Genomic DNA, 25,906 nt, shown 5'->3' with positions numbered 1-25,906 from the left:
AATTTTTAAGGTTTTGTTTTTTTTTTTATGGTCTGCAAATGATGTTATAAAAATCCAAATGGTCCTTGGCAGAATAAAAGTTCCCCACCTCTTAGGTGTGGGCTTGGAATTTCAGGAGTATTCCTTTCACTGCCTTCTAACGGTCAAAGTAGTAACAAGGCCATTCTAGATTCACAGGGCATGGAGGAATCACTGGGGGTTGTGGGAGTCTTTCAGTCAGTTTTCATCCCTAGAGATTAAAAAAAAGAGGGAGGCCTACACTGTAGCACAGCAGGATAAGCTGCTCCCATATGATGCCGGCATCTTATACTGGAGCTCTGGTTTGAGTCCTGGCTGCCCCACTGCCAATCCAGCTTCCTGTCGGCACACCTGGGAAAGCAGCTGATGACGACACAGGTACTTAGACCCCTGACACCCACGTGGGAGACCCAGATGGAGTTTCTGGTCCTGGCTGTTGTGGCCAGTGAAGGAGTGAACCAGTGGATGGTAGAACACTCTCTGCCTCTATCACTCTGCCTTTCAAATTAATTAAATAAAAAAAGACATCATTTACCTGCTGAAATCCACCAGTGGCGTCGTTTTGCTCATTCTACTTCCATTGTGACTCCCTGGCCCTGACACCTCTGATCTCCACCTACTAGGCTTACTGCTGTTCTCCTAGCACCCCAAAGTCACCCAGCCCCAAGGCATTTGCACTTGCCCTTCGTGCCTTCACTTGGCCCCCTCACTGCCTTTACACTTTGGATACATTACAAGAGGACTTCAAAAGGTTCAAGGAAAATGCATATTATGAAGAAACTACACATGGGTTTTGTGCATCATTTTCCATTTTGTTGTTGTTCATCTGTTTTAGGTGTCACACACTAGGATGTAAGGTCTTGAGGGCGGTGCCTTTCCCTAATCCATCCTGTCTTCATTCTGAGCATCTAGAACAGCATGGATCCCAGGAATGGCTTACGGTGAGTATTCTCTGTAGCTAGCTGGATTAATGTGTCTGAGTCTTGGGCATGTACTGCTTTGAGAAATACAGATTCACCTTCAATGGGAAAAGGAACACTGCTCCCTAGCAGGCAGACCCAGCAGCATACCGGTGCCATGCCCATACCCCTGGCGTGTATTCCCACCCTCCTAACAAAGCTGGCAGCTGTTCCACTGTGTGCTGCTTGAGGCAACTGCTGCTGCTTCCGGCCCAATCTCAGATGGGCCCGTAATCAGTCTGTCCAGTGCATGCCTGGAACTCAGAGAACTGAGATTTATCACATGCTCCGGATGGAAGCCAGCGAGTGCTGCTGGTTGCATTTTAATTTTAATCCACTTTTAGTGTCAGCTGCCCTCCATTAAATCACTGAGTTCACTCAGAGGTCTGAACAAGAATCTGTTCTTCTTGAGGGTTCCTTAAGAGGCCACTGAACGCTCCGGCGTTCAACTGAGTGAAACAACATGTAGTCAGGAAGCAAAAGTCTCACACAACCCTCCTGAAGGTCAAGGCAAAATTAAGAGGCTACTGTTTCATAAACTTGCAGCAAAGGACACTTTCTGCTGTCACCTGTGTTCCAGCAGGGTATGCTCCTGCATTAGCTGCATGGGTGGTTTCCATTTTATTTGAAAAGCAGGAAGACAAAGATCTTCCACCTGCTGGTCCACCCCCCCAAATGCCTGAAATAGCCAAGGACAGGCCAGGCCAAAGTCATGAGCCTGAAACTATGGGTCTATGCAGGTGGCAGGCACCCATATCCTTGAGGCATCATCTGCTGCCTCCCAGGGTGCACATTGCCAGGAAGCTGGATTGGAACTGGGACTTGAACCAGGCTTTCCAATGTGGAGTAGGTATCCCAAGTGGCAACTTGACCACTGTGCCACACATCCACCCTGTATCCACAAACCTTTGGAAATGCCCTAGTACACTAAAAGTTAAAAAACAAAAACACCCTAAATGGTCCTGAATTCATTCCCTGCGTTGCTGTAATAAATTACCATAAACTGATGGATTTAAAAAACCTAATTTATTATCCTACAGTTTTGGAGGCCAGAAGTCCAGAATGGGTCCTTTAGGGTTAAAATTAGGGCACTGCCAGGGCTGTGTTCCATCAGAAGCCCTAAGGGACCCTTTTCCCTCACCTTCCCTGGCTCATATAGGCTCCTTGCCTCCTGGCCTCTTCCTGCATTTTCAAAGCCAACACCACAGAATCCCAAACATTTCCCTCCCCCCTGCCACGCCTCAGTCTCATACTCTGGTATGACTTCTTTTTTTAATTTTTTAAAAAGATTTATTTATTTGGAAGTCAGAATTACACAGAGAGGCAGAGAGAGAGAGTCTTTCATCCACTGGTTCACTCCCCAATTGGCCATAACGGCTGGAGCTGTGCCGATCCAAGGCCAGGAGCTTCTTCCCGGTGTCCCATGCGGTGCAGGGAGGGGCCCAAGCGCTTGGGCCATCTTCTACTGCTTTCTCAGGCCATAACAGAGAGCTGGATCAGAAGTGAAGCAGCCAGGACTTGAACCGGCACCCATATGGGATTGCCAGTACTTGTAGGCTGTGTCCCAGAAGGAAGGCTTTACCCGCTACGCCACAGTGCCGGCCCCAAGACTTCTTAGTACACCAGACTGCCTGCAATCCAGGGCAATTTCATCCCAAGGTCCTTAATTCCATCACAGCTGCCCAAGTTTTGTTTTGTTTTTTTAATTATTTATTTGAGAGGTAAAGTTACAGAGATAGGGAGAGACAGAAAGATGTTCTACCCACTGGTTCATTCTCCAGGTGGCCACAATGGCTGGAGCTAAGCTGATCAGGAGCCAGGAGCTTCTTCCAGGTCTCCCACGCTAAGTGCAGGGGCCCAAATACTTAGGCCATCTTGAACTGCTTTCCCAGGCCATAGCAGAGAGCTGGATCGGAAGAGGATCAGCCAGCACTTGAACCAGTGTTCACATGGGATTCCAGTGCCGCAGGCAGAGGCTTAGCCCATTACACCAGAGCACTGGCCTGTGCAAGTCCCTTTCCCACATATCACGACATTGACAGGCCCCAAGGACTTGGATGTGGGCATTCTGCAGGGCCAGGACTTTGCCTATTACAGGTCCCACAGCCCACCCTGACCCAGCGCATTTCCCTGAATTTGAGAACAGCTTCCCTATGTGCCTGAGTGAAGGCACAACACTGCCTGCTGAGTGCAAGAGGACCACGGTGTAGAACTTCATTCAAGTTGCCTTCTAGAAAAGGCAGCACTATTCACGGCAGAAAATGAAAACAGATGGTGCAGTGGGGACTGGGAAGAATCTAATAGGGTTTTCCCAGTGATGGTGCTGCCCTGTATTTTGATAGGGGTATGCTGATACACATGGGGGGTGGCGGTGATGTCAGCCACCTCCTCTGAAATGTGATGTAAAGGATGGCTTGTTGGACGGTAAGCTCTGTGACACATGGACATGGCAGTGCTTCTCCTTCAAGCTCAGCAACGGCAGAGGGGCCAGCAGGGAAGCTACTACAGCCACTGGGCAGGTGCACAGCAGGCTTCTGCACCCCAGAAGTCACTAAACAGCACCGATGTAAATGCTCACCTTCCTTCTGGGACACAGTCGAGCCACAAGGAGCTCCTCTGTACCACGTGGTGACTCCTTCCTGGCAGCGCTGCCTGCTTCTTTGTAACCCTGGGAACCGTACAGCATTCATTCCACTTGGAGCATAGATTCCACTGACATTGGATGGTAAGGAGAGGATGCTCCCAGCCCATTTCAGCCTCTTGCCACTCATTCTTCCTCACCCCTAACCCCAGAGGGAACAATGAGGAAGGCCATTAAAGCTATTCACTGCTGTGGGTCTTCCACAAGACACAGCCTCAGACCCTGCGTTTCCACTGCTCACCAGCCCAACCTCAGCTCCCAACACCAAAATGTCAGGGGCGGGGTTTGAAAGTGATCACCATGACACAGAGCTGAGAAAAGCCAGCATAAAGCACTTTATTGCAATAATAAAACTCGAAACTCATATGGTACTGGAGCGAAGTAGGGGCAGCAACAGTTTCTCTCACCAAATCACTACACAGGAGAGCAGAGGGGTGTGAAGGGGCCGGGAGGCAGAGCCGGGAAACGCCGAGATCAGCGGAGACAGCCAAGCATCAAACACCAGGAGATGCTGAAGCTGCGATGACCAGCATCACTTTCAAGAGAACACTCAAGGATGTGTCGTGATGGCCGGGCTTTCGCTGGGTGATGGTCTACAAACAGCACCTTCAATTTAAACTTCCAATTAAAAGTTTCTTAAAATTTAGGAAGTGTTGGGAGTCTTGGATAGTTAGGAGATTATAAAAGTTCTGAAAATCCACTAGAAAAACCACAGGATGGAGGGGAAAAGAAAAAGCCAGGTCACAAAGAAGGCTTCAGTGGTCCCTGCTGGCCCAGGGACAGGTACCTGTAGTGTCCAGCATTGCAGGGAAGTGATCTGGTGTCAGAGGCAGAGGGTTTCGGGGAGGCTGGGCTGGGGCTGTGGAGGCAAAGGCTCTCCCGTCCCCACTTCAGTCTGGGCAGGGCTGTTACTCTACCCCGAGGACCTCTCAGCCCTCAGCAGCATCTCACTTCTGCTGTGGCTTTGCAGTGCCGCAGCAAGACTGTTTAATACATAATAGATACAAATCTCATCCAAAAAATAAAAATAAAATAAAGATTCTTGCAAACCCCGTTCCCCAACACCAATTCCTGTTCTAAAGTGAACCCATCACTTGTGCTGTTAACACCTGACCACATCTTCGCTGGAAACCTAGACCCAAGATGGAAACTGAATCTTCACCCCAAAATGAGAACAGAATAAATCGAGTCACTTGAGGTTTATGGCGTATGGTTTAGGTGATCACACATACAAGGGGAAGGAAGAGGAAGTAGGGGTGTGAGAAGCAAAGCTGAGTGACAGAACACATTCAATCGGGCAGATGTTTGTACAGAGGGCGTAGTGGAACTGCAGGAAAAGCTCCGGATGGATTCATGTGCACGTGTCTGGAGCACCAGACCCTCCATGGCAGATCTGTTGGAGACAAAACATCCATGAGTTCTACAACTCTGTTCTTGGTGTGCCATGGGGACAGACCTACTAATGCCTGGATCCCCTCCCCCACCCACTTGACCGTGACTAGCTGGTTTAGGGTATGGAACAGGTACCAAGAGATTCTTAAAAGCTTAGTGGGTGACTCTGAAGTGTGGTCCAGACTGAGCACCCCAGCCCAACCTTGGTATCTGTTAGACCAAACAGGGAGAAGTTCTCACTATGTTCATTCACTTACCCTTCTAACTTTCTGGGTTCACTCTTGAACTTCAGGACCCCTGTGAGAAGCTAGGGTATTCCTTGCAGTGGGTGGGAGGGTTAGGTCAGTGAAAGGTGCAGCCTTTGTCTCTCCTGTTGCTGCCCTATCAGGTTTATAGAAAAGCCTACTTACTACTCCCCTCTTTCTCTTTGTCTCCTGATCTCTCTCTCACGCTCTCCTCTCTCTTTTCCTTCTTTGCCCCTTCCCTCCAGTCTGTTGGGTTTCCCCCAATAAACTCTTTCCCTTAAAAAAAAAAAGAAAAGAAAAGAAAGAAAGCCTACTCCCAAACCACAGTATCCTGAGAACCCCCCCCCCCGCCGCCAGTACGTCCAAGTTCAAATGACCCACTTCTCAAAGAATAAGAAAGGGAGCCTCTGAGAATTGCCAGTGCCACAGGTTCCCTCCTGGCAAGAAGGCCTGCCCTTCCTGGGTGTGAGGGGCTCAAGCCACTGAGAGAACAAAGGTAACAGAAAGCCATCACTAAGTTATCACTAAAGACAGCCAGGACAGGACAAGGTCACCAGCAGCTCTGACTGCCATTTTCGAACCAAGTATTCCCACCCAGCCCATCTGTGGCCCCTGGTTCCAGAGGCAGGAGGAAGAGAAAGGCTGGGCCAGCTAGGAAGAGGACAATGACATCATGTGTCTGTGCTTCTAGAGCCAACACCAAAAGCCATGGGGTCATCGAGCCACGGAGCTTGCTTTCCTAAGAATGAGGGTAGAACAAGGAGTCAGGAAATGGGTTCCGGTTCTGGCTCGCCCCTTCCTGGATGTGACTGAGTGAGGCTTTCTCCTTGGGCCTGAGTCTCCCCACCTGTGACAGACAGGAAGGCTGACTCGGGTGCCTGAGGTCCCTTCCAGGACTGTACGATCCAAGAGCATCCTCTGGCCTCATTTATCCAGTCACTAAGAAGAAGCTGGCTTGCTCCCTGAGGCAAGTGGACCAAAATAGCAATGACCACGAACTGTATGGACGGGAGAGCTGCCCACACTAAGACAGGATGTTCATGTCAGAGATGCTCTTCTTACTAGCTTCTGGAAACAGGGGAGAGCAAAGGCCTTGAGAGTCCTAGTTCCAAAGAACCAAAATGTTGGCACTAAAACTTTGGCCTGCTTCCACGGCCCCCAACTCACTTTTGAGGCTCTAAGCTGTGTATATGCAAAGACGCCGTTTCCACAGCTACCATCTCCATGAGGTCTCCCTTTCCTCAGGTGACCACCACTACTCTGATGCATATATTAATAAACACTGAAGAGCATGCGTGAGAAAAGTCCTGTGGCATTTCTCTTTTGGTCTTCTCTGCTACTTGTTAAACAGTGGACATAATGTGGGAGGAGCCGAGGTGGTCACGGCCCTTCAGCACCAAGATTCCTTACCCAAGAACAGGGAGCTAAGGGAGGAGGCCATTCCTGTCATTCCAGTTTTAGAAGCTCCACATCGAAGACGAGAGTGGCATGTGGTGGGATGATGCCCGGGTGCCCAGTGGCACCATAGGCATAGTCTGGGGAGATGGTCAGTTTGGCTCTCTGACCCACACTCATCTGTGAAAAGAACAAGGAAAAAAGACTCAGATGGACACACACCCTAACTGTGCCTGTAAAAGCATAGCTGCTGACCTGGGCAGCCAGGAGGGCACTGCCTAGGACACTACAGTAGCTGGCAAACTCCACGTCCCTGCATCACACTACGAAGGGCCAACAGCAGTACAAGCTCCTCGACTCCCACACCTGTATGTCAGGCCCTCAGCCTTCACACCCAGCTCTCACTGACACTGCTACACTCCAGACCCAACATCTGGCCCTTCAGTGGTCTGTCACCCCAGACTTCTTGTTAGGGAACACAGACAACATCCCTCAAAACCCAAGGGGATTGGTTCTAGGACCTCCAAGACACTGAAATCCAGATGTTCAGGTCTCCTGTATAAAATGGCATAGTGTGGGGCCGGCGCTGAGGCGTAGCAGTTAAAGCTGCTGCCTGCAGTGCCGTTATCCCATATGGGCGCTGGTTTGAGTCCCGTCTATTCCACTTCTGATCCAGCTCTCTGCTATGGCCTGGGAAAGCAGTGAAAGATGGCCCAAGTCCTTGGGCCCTGCACCCATGTTGGGGACCAGGAAGAAGCTCCTGGCTTTAGATCGGCACAGCTCTGGCTGTTGTGGCCAATTAGGGAATGAACCAGCGGATGGAAGACCTCTGCCTCTCTGCCTCTCCTTCTGTGTAACTCTGGCTTTTAAATAAATAAACCTTAAAAACAAACAAACAAACAAGAAAAAACGGCATAGTGTTCACCTAGGCACCTGTCTACTGTGGGTCACCCCCAGATCATTCATAATCCCCAATACAGTGTAAATGCTGTGGATATAGCTGCTACACTGCACTGTTTAGGAAAGAGTGACAAGAAGTCAGTCCGTGTGGACCACCCTGTCCCCCCATCCAAGCAAATGTTTTCAATCCATAGTTGGCTGACTCCATGGAAACAGAAGCTGCAGATATGGAGGGCTGATTACACTTTGAGCGAAACTTCACATTAGGGGTAGGCATTATGGCACAGTGGGTTAGGCTGCTAGTTGGATGCCTGCATCCCATACTGGAGTGCTGGTTCAAGTCCCAGCTCCTTTGCTTCTGATCCAGCTTCCAGCTAGTGGGGCTGGAAAGCACCAGTGATGGTCAGAGTACTTGGGTCCCTGTTATCCACAACAGAGACCTGGATTCACCTTATGGATGTTGTGGGTATTGGGGAGTGAACGAGTGGATCGAAGTCCTCTTCCCCTCCTCCCTTCAAATAAAAACCATTTTTAAAAAACCAAAACGTGGCATTTAAAGAAAGTAATATTTGGGAGTTATTTTTCTGTACTTTCTGTATTTATACCCTTAGCAGAATACTTCAAAATATGTCATTACTTCAAGATTGAAGCCTTCAATGTCTTTTTAAAAAAGATTTATTTATATTTACTTGAGAGGCAGAATTAGAGAGAAACCCAGAGAGAGAGGTCTTCCACCCACTGGTTCATTCCCCGAAATGGCCACAATGGCCAGAGCTAGGCCAATACAAAGCCAGGAGCCAGGAGCTTCCTCTGGGTCTCCCACATGGGTGCAGGGGTCCAATCACTTGGGCCATCCTCCACTGCCTTCCTAGGCCATCAGCAGAGAGCTGGATCAGAAGTGGAGCAGCCAGAACTTGGACCTGTGCCCATATGGGATGCTGACGCCACAGGTGGAGGCTTAACCTACTATGCCACCAGCCCTCAACGTCCTTTTTTCTTTCTAAGATTTATTTATTTGAGAGGCAGAGTGATATAAAGATCTTCTTCCACCTTACTTGTTCACTCCAGCGATCAAGGCTGGGCCAGGCCAATGCCAGGAGCCTTGAACTCCATCAAGACTCCCATGTGGGAAGCAGGGGCACAAGTACTTAGACAATCTTCTGTTTTCCTAGGCCATTAACAAGGAGTTGGATTGGGAGTGGAACAGCTGGAAATCAAACAGGCACTCCAATATGGGATGCCAATATTGTAAGCAGTGACTTAACCTGCTGTGCCAATGCTGGCCCAGAGCTCCTCTTTTTTATTTGCTCAGAAAATATGTAATAGGTTATTGTTAACTACAGTTACACCACTGTGCGGTGGAACACTAGGAAGGAAAAGTTACAGATTTGATCAGTATACACTGTAAATGTATATTGCAGTGTCACTCTACACTATATATACAATTTTTGTTAATACAAAAGTTTTAAATATTTAAAGAGATGGAACTAATTAACATGGTTTATCTTCACACATTGAATGCACGTGTTAAGAGAGTGTACCCTATAAACATGTACAATTAAAATAATAATTTTTAAAGACTGAGTTTTTGAGAGAAAATATATCATGTATAGTATACTACTATCTATGGAAATATTTCTACGTGTTTCTACCCACTGCGTAAACAGACAACATCCTTGGTAGGTCACAAATAATACCAGCAATTTCTATGAGGACAACAGTGTGGAGAGTGATAAATGTGGAGTGAAAAATCTTCACTTAAATATATTTGCGTATTTTTTCAGTTTCTAATCAAACACACAAGTAAGTGCAGAGGTCTGTTTTCTGAACAGCAAGGGGCTGTCTGCTATGCTTGCATCCTTTCGCATCACTCTATGTTTAGTCTCCATGTGTGAACTCTGGGCTCTGTGGTGAATGAAGAGAGTTTGCAGGCTGTTGTGAGGTTCCGGTGCAGTTGAGACCCTGCTTCTGACAGCCCCACAGAAGCTGGAGCATGCCCGGCCAGGACCGGCAGGTAGTCAACAGCGTAAGGCTTTGTCTAATGAAATCCAAAATGATCATATCCTTTCACTTCTAGAATATTCTGCATACAGCCTAAATGCCCATCACAAAGGCAGTGTTTTCACAGCATATCCACAACATGGATTAGCCATTAGACTCTACTTGCTTTAAATGTACTAACCTGGGAAGATGCCCACAATATACTAATCAAATAGATTTTTTTTTTTAAATTTTTTTTTTGACAGGCAGAGTGGACAGACAGTGAGAGCGAGACAGAGAGAAAGGTCTTCCTTTTGCCGTTGGTTCACCCTCCAATGGCCGCCGCGGTTGGCACGCTGCGGCCGGCGCACCGCGCTGATCCGATGGCAGGAGCCAGTTGCTTATCCTGGTCTCCCATGGGGTGCAGGACCCAAGCAAGCACTTGGGCCATCCTCCACTGCACTCCCTGGCCACAGCAGAGAGCTGGCCTGGAAGAGGGGCAACCGGGACAGAATCCGGTGCCCCGACCAGGACTAGAACCCGGTGTGCCGGTGCCGCAAGGCGGAGGATTAGCCTAGTAAGCCAGGGCGCCGGCCTATCAAATAGATTTTTTTTAAAACCTATAAACAGGCAAAACCAAACAGCAGCCAAAGTAAAGGGCAAGGGCACAGGACAATCTTCCCTTGCTTGGGCTTTTCATTCACTTGCTGCAGAAACCTCAGTGAAGGAAAGTTCCCCTCACGTGTGACAGGGCCATGACTGATCCCCAAAGCTCTGGGCCAAGTGGGAGTCTGGGCAGCTGCCCTAACTCCAGCACCTCTCACCAAGCCTGCGACATGAAGCAGGCTGCTAACATTATCTCGATGGCAGCGACAGCACTCGGCCCACACAACACAGTACTGTTCAGTGCTGCAACAGTCGCAGAATATGGGTTACGGTGTGGACAATGGCTGGCGTGGTGAATGGGAGAGGAGGCAGGACAGAGCCGGCCAGGTGTCCCAGGGGACGTGAACCACACGGATCCTCTTCCTTGCACTACCAGCCTCTGCCCCACCAGAACGGAAACCCAGGTGCCTGGGAAGATCTCTGAAAGCTAAGAGGCTTATTTGGAAAAAACTCCATGACATTTACAGAGGAACTGGGGCCTGTGCATTCTGGGATGGGCGATGGACAGAAATCTTTCATCTTGGTAGAGTCCCATTTCTTCATGGTGGGAGGGAAACAGACTAAAGAGCCCCCATGCAGAGGCTGACTACAAAGCCCCTGGGGTCTCAGGCCGAAGCATTCCTTTACCTGGGCAAAGCCAAGACAAATTCCTAAGCTAGATGGGAGACAGAGCACATCTGAGCTCTGGGTCCCCTGTTGTCTCCTGGGAGTTTTGTGAGAAGGAAGAGGTGAGGAAAAACAGAACCAAGACAGACAAAATGGCTTTGTGCCTGGGTCTGACCTCTCCCATGTGGTCTGACATAATATGGTCAGTAATGAGGCAAATTAAGGCGACCACAAGATGCCATTTTCCTCTTATCATGTTGCCCTGAGTCCAAAAGTTTACCAGGAGGAGCTGGAGGAAGTCAGAATCTGAGTTCTTGTAGATGGCGACTGGGTGAGAGCTGTCAAGGTACAGTGCCCACAAGCCTTTAAGTCACCTTCCCCAGTAATTTCCAAAAACTCATCTGACACCAACACCTGCACACAGGTCAAATAAAGTCCACCCCAGACGAACCTCTGCTCCTTGATAATACAGCAAAACACGAACACGACCCTGATGCCCAGTAGTAGGGCACTGGCCAGATAAACCCAAGCCCACACATCCTACACCACTCTGCCCCTGTGCTCCTCTTTTATGTGCTGGTACAGAAAGCATCCAAGAGACAGTAGTAGAAAGCAAAGTGGAAAACAACGTGGATGGTGCATGTTAACACAGGGAAAATGAGAGTATGTGTTTTGTACATGGGCTTCAAGAACCCCTACAATACACACAACAAACACTGCTAACAAGCGTTACTTGTTAGGTTACCAGGCAGAGGGGGTGGGATGAAAATATGACTTAATTATACCTTAGACTTTTTGAACTACCTGTATGTTCAAAAATAATTTAAAAGGCAGATACTAGGAAACAAACCAAGAACGTACCTGGGCAACCCCTTCTTCCCAGCCTCGGATCACCTCCTGCTTGCCCAGCATAAACTTAAAGGGCTTGTTCCTGTCCCGGGAGGAATCGAATTTCTTTCCATCTTCAAGCATCCCTGTGAAAAAGGGCAGGTGTAATGTGAGTAACAAGGAGCGGCAGCGTTCCCCTCACAGCCCACAGAGTGTTCTGGGGCTCAGAGGATCTCCTGTGACTTCCTGGGCACCTAAGGAGCCAGCCGCGCGAATGTCCTTCCCTGACTGCGCCGAGCAGCGAGTGGGAGGTCTCTGTGGCTCTGGAGATGCAGAATATAAGTGTCCCTGTCAGGATCTTGCAGCAACTTGCGGATTTCCTCTCAGGCTAAGAATGTCAGCTCCCTTCTGGATTGCCTATGCTGAAAGTCACAGAGGGCGAGAAGCAACATTCCCGGTGATGCCTAACCTGCAGCCCTGCCACTGCTCCACTGCCAGCAGACTCCTCTGGGTTCACTGGGTGAGCCCCCCACACACACTCTATTGTACCCCGGGCTGTAGGGAGTTGGCGCTCAGCCCCTCACACCTACATCTGGGGCCCAAGGTCCAGCCTCTCTGGCAGATCTCGAGTTGTCCTCATCTTCCTGGGAAAAGTAAAAACCGACCTGGACTGAACCGTGAGTCCCATTGGTTTAAAGCTCATCTTCCCACCATGAACTCATTCGTCCTCTCCTCAGCACTGTCCCTCTCTCACAAACGGAAGAGGCCAAAGCAGAGCCAAGTGGTCAGGCTGGAACGCCCACATTCCTTCCACCAGACCGGCTTCCCAGATGCCACAGAAACACAGGTGCGCCCCCCAGTGAAAAGGGAAGCTGCAGGCAGAGCCCCAGAAGGCGAGCAAAGCAGGGCCATCCCAAGAAAACAGGATCTGCCCTGGGACAGACGTCTGCAAGCCACTGCCAAAAACACCGCCCCCAGCACCGCCCCTCCGGAAGCCAGTGTCAGCCCACTGTGATAGCTGCCCAAGGCTCCCAGAACTCTCACACTAGGATCAGAGTAGCTCAGCCAGCCAGCTACGGACGTGACAGGCACAAGGCACGCAGCCACCATGGCTGGACGCCTCACTCAGAAGACACGTCAGAACAGCTCTGTGTCATGGGGATCTGTGTGCATTTAGGGGAGGGGCGCAATCAGGACACAGTCCCCACCCGTAAAACAGCAGCAGCACTCAGAAGCAGGAGGGGAAGCAGAGAGGAACTGAGCGCGTTATCACAGCCACCAGACTGCGGACTTCAACAAAATAGGAAACGAGGGCGGGCGAGTGGGGGAGGGCAGCGTTGCTGTCCCAAGAAAGCAGGTGGGGAGACGGATGTCCTGGAATGGGCACCAACACCGACAGCCACTGAAGCCTGGAGTCGGGAGCTGAGGTCTAAGGAGGGGCAGGCGGGTGGGGGCTGCCCCTGCTCACAGCCGGTGCAGAACCGGGAGCAGTGATCGAGAACTGGGGAGCAGGCGCAGCTTTAGCTCACTCCTTCACCAGAAAACAATTAACACCTCATAACAGACATGACAAACGGCCAGGCTTGAAGAGTCCTCTGTAAATGAGTACCTGGGAGAGAGAGGTCTCCCTGGCCACAATACCCACTCTGCACACTCCCTTTAGCCTGTTTCAAGCTCTACATCAAAGCTGAACCCAACCCAACTGAGCTCAGAGTGGAGGGTAAGTGCAGGCAATGAACAGCTCGGATTCTCAGATCCCTTTGCCTGGCCAGGCCAGGAGCTTTTCCACATACCCTCCTGGGACTGCTACTTGTAACAGAAATAAGGAAACCGACTCCAGGGCTCAGCAATCCACCAAGGTCAAAGCCAGTGAGTAGTGGGGCCTGGCTCTAGCAAAAGGCTTTATTTAGCCTAACAGGGCCTGTGAGCCACAAAGGAGACTGAAAACCAGAAATAACCTGTCTGCACTCTTGAACAGACCTCGAGCTGGGGCCCAGGCTTCCCTGAGCACTTGGTGCACAAGGCCAGCATGTGAGAGTGGTCCTGACCTCTGAGCCCTGTCTACAAAGCCTGTCTGTACAAAACCCAGGTAAAACCAGCCTGGAGGGGGACCTAGAACTATGCTCTGATCCAGACTCCTGTCCTCTTCTACTTGAACATCAACTCACTTTCCCAGAGCAGTAACAGCCTGGGCTAGGAAATGAACCGGAATCAATCTAAGTCGTTCCCCCATATTAGGGTTAGTATGGGGTGGCAATATGGCCCACTTTGGGCACTAAGATAAGACTTACTTAGTTCAGGCACTACTTCACCTATTGTGGAATTTACTCAAGTCTCCCAAGAAGTCTTCTTGCCTGATTACAAAAAAAGGCATTCAGGACGAAAGCTCCTGTCATTCCTTCCTGCTGATGCTGCTGTGTGAGGATGACTGGAGCTATCTATGGCAGCTACTGTGTGACCATGAGGTGGTCAAGCCAATGCTCTGAACCAGCCCCAATTATGTCCTGAAGTGAGGAAAGTCTGCTCTGAAGCTAAAACTATGGAGAGAGTAAAGATGCGCATTGGGGCCGGCACTGGGGCGCATCCCGTATCAGAGCTCTGGCTGAGCGCCACCTGCTCCACTTCTGATCAGCTCCCTGTGAGTGTGCCTGGGAAGGCAGCAGAAGCTAGAGCAAGTACTTGGGCCCCTGCCACCACTGTGGGAGACCAGGATGGGGTTCCTGGTTCTGGTTTTGGCCTCGCTCAGGGGAGGGTATTAGCAGATGGAAAGTCTCTCTCTCTCTCTCTCACTCTGCCTTTCAAATACATAAGCCTTTAGAAAAAAACAAAACAGCAACAACAACAACAAAAAAACCTCTTCAGTTACCAGGAGTTAGGGAGGGAGCGATGACCGCATGGAGCACAGCGGGTTTCCAAGGCAGTGAACACCGTGGTGGACACATGTCATTAAGCACACAGCTGTCCACAGCTAAGCGAACCTCAAGGTAGCTGTGAACCCAGGTGATAACGTGTCGGTGGAAGGGAGTGCTTTTTAACTCGTTTCATCCTAGTGCAGGATCTTGATAACAGGCGGAAGTCATGCACATGTGGGGCCAGGGGATATATGGGAAATTCCGCCTTTCTCTCAATTTCGTTGAGAATCTAAAACTGATAAAAAAAAAAAAAAAAAAAAAAAAAAAAGTCAAGTGTCCTTTGAGTAAAATCGAGTTTTCAATTGCTTGTACAGAATACTAACCCAAATGGTAAGCAGTAAACCTTTACTTAGTACACCCCAATGCAGTGCTGCTGTTAGGAGGAGTGACAAACAACCAAGACCACAAACAGCCACCACTGATCTGTGACAAGCAGACTTGTGCTTGATGTTGGGACCTAGTACACACACCCATTATTTATTTATTATTATTATTTTTTAATCATTTTTTTTGACAGGCAGAGTTAGACAGTGAGAGAGACAGAGAAAAGGTCTTCCTTTTTCTGTTGGTTCACCCCCCAAATGGCTACTACGGCTGGTGCCACGCTGATCTGAAGCCAAGAGCCAGGTGCTTCTCCTGGTCTCCCATGCAGGTGCAGGGCCCAAGGACTTGGGCCATCCTCCACTGCACTCCCAGGCCACAGCAGAGAACTGGACTGGAAGAGGAGCAACCGGGACAGAATCCGGCGCCCCAACTTGGACTAGAACCCGGGGTTGCCGGTACCGCAGGTGGAGGATTAGCCTAGTGAGCCGCGGCGCCAGCCGATTTTATTTGTTTATAAACAAAATTTGCAGGGCCAGTGCTGTGGTGCAGGAGATAAAGCCGCCATCTGCAGCACCAGCATCCCATATGGGCACCAATCTGAGTCCTGGCTGCTCCACTTCCAATCCAGCTCTCTGCTAATGTGCCGTTCTGGTCGTTGCAGCCATTTAGGGAGTGAATCAGTGGATGGAAGATCTCTGTCTCTCCCACTCTCTCTGTGTAACTCTGCCTTTCAAATAAATAAACAAATCTTAAAAAACAAACAATATAGTATCAGGACAGCACATGACAAAGTGGGTGTCACACAACTGACATAAGCTCTAGGACAAGCCTTTGCTGGACACGGAGTTTTCCGAGGGAGGAGTCACAGGCCACCCTGCACATGGCCGTGAGATGGCTGGCTGAGGGGAGAGGATGCGGGAGGGGGAGCGGTGTGTGTTAAGCAGGCAGGCATGGTGTTTAGTTTCGCAGGTAAGATGCTGCCTAGGCTGCCCACATCCCATACCACAGTGCCTGGTGTTGAGTCCCAGGACTGTTCCTTATTGCAGCTTCCAGCCAATGTGCACCCTGGATGGTATAGGCTCAAGAAGTTGGGTTCTTGCCTCCCATGTGGATTGAGTTCCTGGCTTCAGCTTGGCCCAACCCTGGTCCTTTGCAGGCATTTGGGAAGTGAACCAGCAGGTGGGAACTTGTTCTGTCTCTGAAGTAAAATACATAATAAAAATTAGGGGAGAGGGGCTGGTGCTGTGGTGCATCGGGTAAAGCCACCTACAGTGCCGGCATCCCATATAGGTGCAAGTCCTGGCTGCTCCTCTTCCGATCCAGCTCTCTGCTGTGGCCTGGAAAGCAGTGGAGATGGCCCACGTCCTTGGGCCTCGCACCCACGTGGGAGACCCAGAAGAAACTCCTGGCTTCGGATCAGCGCAGCTCCAGCCATTTTGGCCAATTGGGGAGTGAACCAGTGGGCGGAAGACCTCTCTCTCTCTCTGCCTCTCCTTCTCTCTCTGTGTAACTCTGACTTTCAAATAAATAAATAAATCTTAGAAAAAAAATCAGAGGAGAAAAAAGCAGCAGCAGCAAAAGCAGCAGGAATAAGTGTGCACACAGTTGTCCAGAATGGTTGGCACTGAATGCAAAATGTAGAAGCTGTGATGTCAAAACGGGTAGTGAGGACTTCCGCTTCTGGCCAAGATGGAAGAACAGGGGTGGATTTGTCCTGGAAACAACCACAAAGCAACCAAAACAACCAACCCGCAATGAATAAATAACAACCCAAGCACTAGGCACCCATGATGAAAGACAGCACCCCTGCGCGGTAGAGGGCAACATGGCGAGCCCTCTGATAGCTCTACCTTACGTCCTTGGGGTGTTTCCCAAGACAGGGGAGTGGAACGAAGCTCCAGGCAGCTGGAGGGAGGACCACAGGAAAGACCTGCCGAGCGCCTGCCTTGAACAGTCAAGACTGATCTGTGCACATGCTCTAGCAACTAAGTACTCAAGGCCAGGAAAAGAACCACTCCAGGGTTTGCAGGAACAATGCCCCGGCTAGGAAGCTCACGGTTCATCAGGCACTGACTGGGCAGGGTGCTATTGGGAAATAAGGAATCAGCCCTAAATTGAGCACTGCTCCAGAACCACAGAAATAAGACTGTTTCTAAATAACTTCTAAGAATCAAATATTAATTCAAAATGGATCACAGACCTAAACGCAAATACTAAACCTATAAAATGTCTAGAAGAAAACATGGGGAAATCTTTGTAACCTTGGGTTAGGCAAAGATTTCTTGGATACAATGTCAAAAATCCACAAAATAACTGGAACTGCATCAATATTAAAAACTTCTGTACGTAAACACCACTTAGAGAATGAAAAGCTAAGCCACAGGTCAGGGGAAGATTTTTGCAAAGCATATTATCTAACGCAGGACTTTTGTACAGGTTACATAAAAGGTACTCAGCATTCCCATTCATCACACAACGCACACTGAACCACCACGAGAGACAACCAACCCTGGGGACTGGAGTGGCACTGAGACAACTGAGCCTGCCGGGCATTCCTGAGGAAGTGAAGGAGCTGGAATTCTCACGCACCGCTGATGGGAAGAGAAAGGGAGGAAGCTTCCAGGAAACCTGGGTCGTTGAGCTACACACACCGCCCCTCTGACCCAGCCATCCTATTCCTCAGTATTTATCTACGGGAAGTGACAGGCTAAGTTGATACGAAGACTCACATGTTGATCTTCAAAGCACATTTATTTGTAATACCCCATAACTAGGAACCAACCCAAATCTCCACAACGGATACATCAATAAATACGTTCTATCCACATCCAGAAAACAATTCAGCAATAACTGAAGAAAGACGCAGGACAAGAGCACCCATTGGCTGACTCCGTCTGCACAGAACTTCAGAAAAGCAGCTGCCGGGAGCAGAGGGCAGGAGGCAGAACTCCAAGGGGAGTAAACGTTCAGATCTGTGAAAGGTAGACCTGAGCATTTACTGGATGTCAATCACGCCTCAGTAAAACGGAGGGCAGGAAACAGGTCAAATCCCAGCAGTTGCTCCAATTTTAACTCAGAGATCTCTGTGCCAGGACCTGGAGCCCTTGAACAGTGAAACCGCCTGCCGGGTTGGTGCCATCATTTCCTAGAGAAAGCACGATCCTCAGAGGAGGCAGCTGAGGTCCCAGGGCAGCCCTGACAGCTGACATTCCTGATGCTCGGAGGGCTCCTGGCAGAGACAGGCCTGGCACTGCCTGCTGTTTGCAGCCAGACTACACCTCATGACTGAGAAACTGCCATAAGAGCTCCACATGGTTTTTTTCTTAACAAATACTTCTCTATTATTTAATTTGAAAGGAAGAGCAAGAGAAACAGACACAGAGATCTTCGACCCACTGGGTCACTCCCTAAATGGCCATAACAGCTAGGGCTCGGCCAGGCCAAAACCGGAAGCCAGCAACTGTCTGGGTCTCCCACGTGGGTGGCAGGGGCCCAAGCACTTGGGCCCTCTTCCACTGCTTTCCCAGGCCATTAGCAGTGAGCTGGATTGGAAGTGGAGCAGCCGGGACTCGAACCAGCACTCCTTAGACGTTACACAAGTGGCGGCTTAACCAACTACATCACAACACCCGCCTCTAACCCTGCATTCTTGATTTCAAGTATGAATTCTTGGCTCTCTGAACTGAATGCAGACTTGGAGTCAGTTCTGTGTCGCCGTGGCACTGGCCTCAGCCCTTGGTACTTGCAATACTGCCACTCATGAGCACTGCTGGACCTGCTCCACTGGCATGATTTTTAGGAACCAGCAGGGAAGCACAAGGCTTCCATATTTAGAGCTTCCTCCGTACATGGTAAAAAGCATCTCAGAGGTAATCCCACAATGGCCATCTTGAGTCTCGGTACCTTTAAGTTACTGATCAGTGAGAACACGGTAAGAACTGGGGGTTTCCGGCATAAGACAGTGAAAGGGGTGGAAAGCTATGGCTCACCTGCAAAGGCTGATGCGGTCACTTTTGCCTGGGTCTCCTCCCCGACTACTGAGTTGGTCATTGGGGGAGACTCATAGTCACAGCCTTGGAGAAGGGGCAGCAGGGCTTAAACCAGATAGAGGGCATGGGGAAGAGCCTCCGGTTGTCAACGCCACTGCAGCCCGCTCCTTCCTGCTGCGTAGCTGAGCTTGTTCTTGTTGAGAAAACTGGCGGAGGCAGGCTCGGTCAGCAGCTGTTGGGCAGACAAGTGCCTAGACTGCTGCTGGTGCTTGGTCCAAGCCACAGAACATAAAAAAAAGGTGAAGACCCAAGACTAGGAATCAGATATTCATAGGGTTATTACTTCACTAATAGCCCGACAGACGTGGAGTTGCTTCCAGTGCACTCTGGGTTAAGGGGAGACAGCAGGAGGCAGATGACGGCTTCCGTGCCACAGCGAAAGCTCCCAATCACTGTGACCACAACGCAGTTTCACCGCTGCGCATGAATCTGCAGGTCTTCACAGGCAGCGGCTTGTAGGAACCAAAAGACGCAAAGTTTAAGATTAAAAAACCAAAGGCCTAAACCAAACAATGACCCTAAGCCTCCCAGGTGGGAGAGGGAGGAAAGGATTTCTACTTGCAGCACACAGATAAAGAGAAAGGGAGAGACAGGGGCTGGTGCCGTGGCTCACTTGGTTAATCCTCCACCTGCGGCGCCAGCATCCCACATGGGCACCGGTTCTAGTCCCAGCTGCTCCTCTTCCAGTTCAGCTCTCTGCTGTGGCTCGGGAGTGCAGTGCAGGATGGCCCAGGTCCTTGGGCCCCTGCACACGCATGGGAGACCAGGAAGAAGCACTTGGCTCCTGGCATCTAATCGGCGCAGCACTGGCCGTGGCGGCCATTTGGGGAGTGAACCAACAGAAGGAAGACCTTTCTCTCTGTCTCTCTCTCACTGTCTATAACTCTACCTGTCAAATTAAAAAAATAAATAAAGGGAGAGACAGATTTTTCATCTGCTGGTTCACCCCCCAACCCCAATGGCCACTGGCTGGGGCTGGGCCAGATGGAAGCCAGGAACTTCTTGCCAGTCTTGGCAGGGGCCCAAGCACTTGGGTCATCTTCCACTCTTTCCCAGGCACATTAGCAGGGAGCTGGCTATTTGGAAAGGCTCAATAAAGGCAAGTCACTAAAAGACACTGCTAGAGGAAAAGGACCTGACAAGGGCACCACCGTATGCCTGCAGAAAGGAATCGGAAAATCTGGGAAGGTTGGTATTTGGATGACCTCACAACACTCCCTGCTCTACGTTTAAAAAAGACAAAGTTTTTCCAAAGAACTACAATGGGAAACTCCACCAACAGAGCCATACTCAAAAGACACTGCCCTTTTGCAAGTGATTTATATTTGAGTCTAAAACAAAACATCTGGAGAAGCCACGTCACTTTTGTCAGTAACATACCAATCACCCACTTGTCCCAATCAGGATGGGCAGGAGGATTCTACACTTAGGTAAGTAAAAGGATTAACACAAGCTTATGCCTGTAGTGCCCCCCTCCCCTCCGGGTGTCTGCGGCTACATTCCAATGGGTTCCTTAAAAGAGTTCTCTGTGACAGCTTGGTCAGGAGACCAGAAGGACAGGGATGAGAGTTCTCCCTGTCCTCCATGTGATTCCTCCGTGTGTGTGTGCCACCATCCACCGCCCTCACCAGACACCAGACCAAGGGCGTGGCCTCATTTGGGACTGCGAATCTCCAAACTGAGCGGAAGTAAGCCTCTTCCTTTTCCAGTGAGCTCCTCTCAGATGTCGGAGTTGTAGCAACAGAAAGCTGACTACTACACTACCTGAACAGTGCCCCCTGCCACATTTCCAGAGATCACAAATGAGTGCAAGCTCATTTCCCATCTGTAGCATGGAAATGCGTCTAAATTTGGCTAAATTCCTTCAGGGCCTATGACCAAGTATGTATTCTCAGAGGGAGGGCCCATAATGGGAAGACCACACGTGATTCCAACAATACAAAGAACACAGACCAGAACAAACCCTTGTAGCCATGTCTCGCCATCTTCCACTCATCATACTATCACACTGCCACTGGACGTCCCAGGGAAGGGGAAGAAGGGACACTGTAACTGGTTAGCTGGCAGCGGGGGAGTAGGCCTTTCCTGTGGAGTACAGGGCGCACAGGCCCGAGCTCCGGCCCTCCACCGTCTCCTTGCTTCAGTCTTGCTCTCCTAGTCTAACCCTGACACTATAGCAAGATGGACAGTCTCCAAACAGAAGTCAGACCCTGGGACTTCTCTGCTTAGGTCCTCCGGTGGCCCCCATCTCATTCAGAAAAGTAGCCAAAGTCCTTTAAATTAGCCCAGGAGATGTGTAAGAGCTGGCCCACCCAGTCTCACCTGGTTACTCTCACTTCTCCACTCCAAAAATGTTGCTTCCTATGTTCTGCAGACACACCAGGGACACTGCCGCCCCAGGGCCTTTGTACCTGCTGTTCCCGCTACCTAAACTGCTCTCGCTCACTCCCTTACCTACTGCAGCTTTGCTCAATTGCCACTTCTCACCAAGGTCTATTTAAAATGTCAACCTTCAGTGCTTACTGGCTAACATACATCTTTGCTTTGAGCACCCCCACCCTTGCCCCACCAGTCCACAGTCCACACAGCAGCCGCAAAAGAGGGGGCTAAAAATCCACATCAGCACAAGCCCTGTAACGGCTGCCGCCTGACTCAGAGGAAACCTCGGACAAGCACCACTGTCCCCTCATCGCCTGCCACGTCCACCTCACACGGTCCACTCTGAGCCACAGCAGTCCTCCTGCACGTGCCGGCTCTCCCCTCTACCGCGGCCGTGTCCTCAGAGTGCAAGCAGGGCCTGTTCCAGCCACCCTCTCTAAAAGCAGCTCGCCTGTCGTCCCCTTGCCCACTCTGCTGTACTCTCTCCCAAGATCCGACGTGGCACGTGGTCATGCTGGTCTCCTTGCCATGCGCGGAGCCCTGCCACAGCAGGCCTGTCTGCCGAGCTCACTGGCCATGTCCCTAGTCCCCAGGAAACTGTCAGGAGGGAAAAGGGTCACAGACTACTCCACAGGGTGGCGGCACCCATCAGGGGAGGCCATCTCAGCCCCTCTTCCCCAGACGTGACATTACCAACCCAGACACAGCCAGCAGGGGAGTGCAGGAAACAGAATAGGCCCAAGTGGGGACAGCGGTTAAGGAAAAGCAGCCACAGCTGCCTAGGAGGCTCAGTGGCCCTCCTGGGACCAAGATGAGGGGATAAGGGGCACTTGGCTTTTTTCAGCCAATCCAGGGCGCTATGGATGTCTCGAGCCAGATCCAAGGACAAGCCATCCAGCTACTGTCTAGGAGGACTAACAAAGAATTCCTTCGATCCACTTGAGGTCCTCCTCACAATGCAGGCACGTGGCCTCTGATGGGAGTAAAAGAACTCAAACTCAGCTGGGCAAGCTCGACCACAGGGATGACGCAGCTCCCGGAGGCAGGGAGGGGCCGTGGGAATCCACTGGGCGCTGCTTCCACCTCCTCCCCTCCCACGGCAAGGCCTGCCATGCTCCTAGGACGGCTTCGTTGGTGCCGGCGCAATGTTCACCTCCCCTCAGGCACCATGAGGAGGAGGAGGTGCCGGTGTCCCTCAGAGGCGAGGCCTTACTCGTGCCGGGCACTGCTGAGAGGCCACAGAAGGCAGCAGAGGGCCAGCAAAGCGAGGCTATCACTGGCGGCCCAGCCTGCTAGTGGCACTGAAAACCGCTACGTGGTAAAAGTGAGCCCGTGCCAGGCATCTCGGGGGTGGCTGAGGGGAGATTTGGCCCACCCTGCTTCCACGGCTTTCTCTGGACCTGCCCCTGAATCTGCTGGCCAGGTGACTGGATCCAGAGCGCTCACCTGACCCAAACCTGCATCTAGCAGATGCTCTGAGCCAGCAACCTAAGGGCACGGTCACACGGAGCCCAGGAAGCCGCCCAGGAAATCGGGACAGGGAAGGGCGGGGCCGGGGATGCAGGGAACTTCCACTATCCACCAGCTAGGGGAAGCAAAAAAAATGCAAACTGGAACAGACTGCTGAGACAGCCAGGTAGGGCGAAGGCGAGAGGAAACCCAGGGCCATCATGGGAATTCCTTCTCCCTTCCTGGGGCTTCCTGCTTTTGAAGACACCTCCATCCCCCAGCCCTGCCTCTTGATGATAAGGCTCCTTGTGCGCATGTTCCCTCCAGATGGAGTCTGTTCCCAGTAACTTAAAAGGCTTAACTGCTACAGATGAGATCTCACAGCACCTACCCACCCCTCCACGCCCCCACAGGCCTCAAACAGGTTCTTCCCCACAGGCTGGAGGCAAAGACCCCGTGGGAACAAAGGCGCCCGCCTGCACTCCCGCCCTCCCGGCAGCTGGAGAACCGTCCACCCTGAACAGGAGGCAGAGCTGGTTTCTCACTAAGGCATCTTTGTAGAGCTTATCAAAATGAAATAATAAAGCAAGCTTCTGTGCTAATGTACACCAGGGTCCTGCTGCTGTTCTGGGAACACGTGGGTGGGTGCCACCCGCGAGAAAAACACAGACTTGAAGAGGCACTGGGAGCCCTGATGGTGTTCCAGTCCCACCGCCATCTGTGCTCACAGGCGAAGGCTCCAGACACGCTGGGTGGGACACTTGACCAAGCGCGGGCACTGTGAAATGTGGACCTGCTTCCAGGCTGCTGTCTGGCCCTGCCAGCAGCCCCAGAACATGGACGAGGCAAGGGTTGGGGTACAGACTGCAGTCCCAGTGACGCTACTTAGAAACTGGGATTGGCGAGGGGTGCCCCAGGCACCTCTCCACCCTGTAAGCCCTTCGTCACCCCAGTCAGATGCAGGGACGGAATGAAGTACTCACTCATTGCAAATAAAGGGCGACAGCTCCTCCTCTCCCCCCACTCATCACAATCGACCAACCCAAACCCAAGGGTGTTCCCCAGCTAGACCACCCAGTATCAGACTCAGGTGCCACAAAGACAGCTACTTCCATGTCAGGATCACTTTGCATTTTTTTTCACAGACCTGAGCCTGCTCCCTGCAGTCCCCCTCCCGCGGCAGCCTTTCTAAGGCCCCAGTCCACTCCTTCCACCTCCTGCTCCCAGTTCTACCCACGAGGAAGGGCCAGACACAAAGGGGCACAGGCAGGGGGGCTGTGAGCTGCAGGCTGCCTTTTGTCCCTTCCCAATGAGAAGTCCTTTCCCTCAAGAGCCGCTCCCCCCACCTCCCCCAAGATCTGAGAGGCAGAGCAGATCCCCGAGCGGTTTGGTCAGAACCCACCAGTCTGCTAGCCTGAAGGAGGAGAAGGGGCGGGCGGCGGGCAGGAGACACGGAGGAAAGAGGAGGAACTGGGGGGGGGGGGGGGGTATTCAGATCAACAACTGCGCGACACCAATCGCTCCCCTCCTCCCCCAGCCAAGAGCCATGGAGTCTGCGCCAGCTCGGCCCCCTCCACCCCCTCCACCACCCAAGAGGTCCTTGTAAGGGCATAGTGTAAAAGATGGTCCCAAGACACACAATTCTGATGTCTGAATCCCGGCTGGGGTCTCCCAGTTCCCCCTGGCTTCCACAGCTCTGCAGTGCCCGCCCTGAGCCTCCAGGTCCCTTATCTTTAAAATGGGGATGAGAAAATCACGACTCGCAGAAGGGCGGAACAGCTTTTCACCAGCCTGAGCCACCACTGCCACTGAGGCTCGGATTTGTAAATGGCACAAAAGGAAGAGGAACAAAACCGTGCAGATCTGTCTCCCCCAAGGCCAGGCTGAGCCGAAGAAATGACTTGGGAAGTGGGACGTTCACCCCCTGCCCGCGAAGTTCTTGGAGGTGAGGGGCAGCTCTGCAGACTGGGAATTACCTCGTCCCTCTTGGCTCCACTGAAGCGAGCGCCGGAAGCGGGGGGTAGCACAGAAATGCTACACATCCCTCCCAATGGGCCCTGGCCAGGACTCTGCCCAGTCCAGATCGTGTGACCTTGGGCAAATGACTCCCCTCGCCAAGCCTCAGTTTCCTCCTGTGTGCAGTGTGCATAAAGGCTGCACCTAAGCAACAGGACTGCTTCAAATGCACAAGACAGAGCCCAGCCCGCAGCCAAGGCTCCCCACCGCCGGCTCGGACCCTCCCGGGTTCGGCAGGCCCGAGGCTGCCCCTCCGAGGAGCAGCCACCGCCCAGGCCTCTGCCTCGGGCCACGCGGGCCTCGCGCCGCCACGCCCCAGGTCCCCAGGCCGCGCCGGCGGGCCGCACACAGACTAGGGGGGTGTGCGGCGCGAGCCCCCCACCCCGCGGGCCCTCCAGACTCACCGGTGTAGTGCACCACGCAGGTCTGGCCGCGCTTCGGGAAGGTGCGCCCTGAGAAGACAGACACACAGACCGGCGCGGTGAGCGGATGCGCGCGGCGGAGGCACCCCGGCCCACCGACGCCGCTACTCACCGTCTCCGGGGGAGATGGTCTCCACCTGCACTCCCATGGCGGCAGCGGACGCTGGGCGGGCGGCGAGGCGGGCAGCGTGGACCGAGAGCAGACCTGGCAGCGGTTCCGCGGCTCTGCTCGGCCCTCCGCGCGTCGCCTGCGCACGCGCGCGCCCCCGCACGCCCCGCCCTGCGTGCGCGGCCCACGCGGCGCGCACGTCCCGGAAGCCCCGGCCTTTGGGCAGGGGGACCGGAAGCCCGGAAGCCCCGAGGCCTCCGGATGCAGCCGTGTCTGGTGCACTGCCTGCCTCCCCCTCCCGGTCTGCGTTTGTACGTTTAGTCTGGCAGGCGCACCGAATTTCCGGCCGTGCGAGGTGGGGGTAGTGATAGGGGGTCCTCCGGTTACCCGCCTTGAGCCCCCAGGCATCCGGTGAAGAGGTGAGTTGGGAGGGGTCCGCGCACAGGTGGCGCCGTGGCCGCGTTCCTTGCACGGTCAAGGGGCCCGGTGTTTACACTGCCTGGAGTGAAGCCTGACCTCTTTGCCCCGGCTTCTTGGAGCACGTGTGTTCCTCTTGAACACCTACTGGATGCCGTTGGAGCTCACAGAACAATACCCCCCAACATGGCTTTATTTG

General features: G+C 52.0%; 1 protein-coding gene and 1 long non-coding RNA gene across 4 annotated transcripts in view; one reads left to right on the top strand and one right to left on the bottom strand.

Annotated features, from left to right (window-relative positions):
• The window catches only part of LOC133768963 (uncharacterized), a 45,604-nt gene extending 22,293 nt beyond the window's left edge, over nt 1-23,311 (top strand). The window contains exons 3-4 of the long non-coding RNA XR_009867085.1: nt 854-959; nt 23,182-23,311. This is a non-coding gene — a long non-coding RNA (uncharacterized LOC133768963). The remainder of the gene's footprint in view (nt 1-853; nt 960-23,181) is intronic.
• On the bottom strand, nt 4,922-25,422 carry FKBP1A (FKBP prolyl isomerase 1A). Of its 3 annotated transcripts, XM_062203971.1 has the most exons (5): nt 25,294-25,422; nt 25,164-25,211; nt 11,664-11,776; nt 6,666-6,830; nt 4,922-5,011 (listed from the first exon to the last, which is right to left on the bottom strand). In XM_062203971.1, the coding sequence occupies exons 1-4, from the start codon at nt 25,328-25,330 to the stop codon at nt 6,702-6,704; spliced, it is 327 nt and encodes a 108-aa protein (XP_062059955.1). In that variant the 5' UTR covers nt 25,331-25,422; the 3' UTR covers nt 4,922-5,011; nt 6,666-6,701. The 3 variants fall into 3 exon arrangements, with proteins under 3 accessions (XP_062059955.1, XP_062059954.1, XP_062059952.1); XM_062203970.1 differs by lacking the exon at nt 25,164-25,211 and having other exon boundaries at nt 25,294-25,419; XM_062203968.1 differs by lacking the exons at nt 25,164-25,211; nt 25,294-25,422 and adding an exon at nt 14,497-14,741.
• Nucleotides 25,423-25,906: the final 484 nt, after the last annotated feature.

This window comes from Lepus europaeus, chromosome 10, assembly GCF_033115175.1.
Source record: "Lepus europaeus isolate LE1 chromosome 10, mLepTim1.pri, whole genome shotgun sequence".
Lineage (NCBI taxonomy): Eukaryota > Metazoa > Chordata > Mammalia > Lagomorpha > Leporidae > Lepus > Lepus europaeus.
Note: the sequence above shows the minus strand (reverse complement) of the source record. Positions and strands in the feature narration are given on the sequence as shown.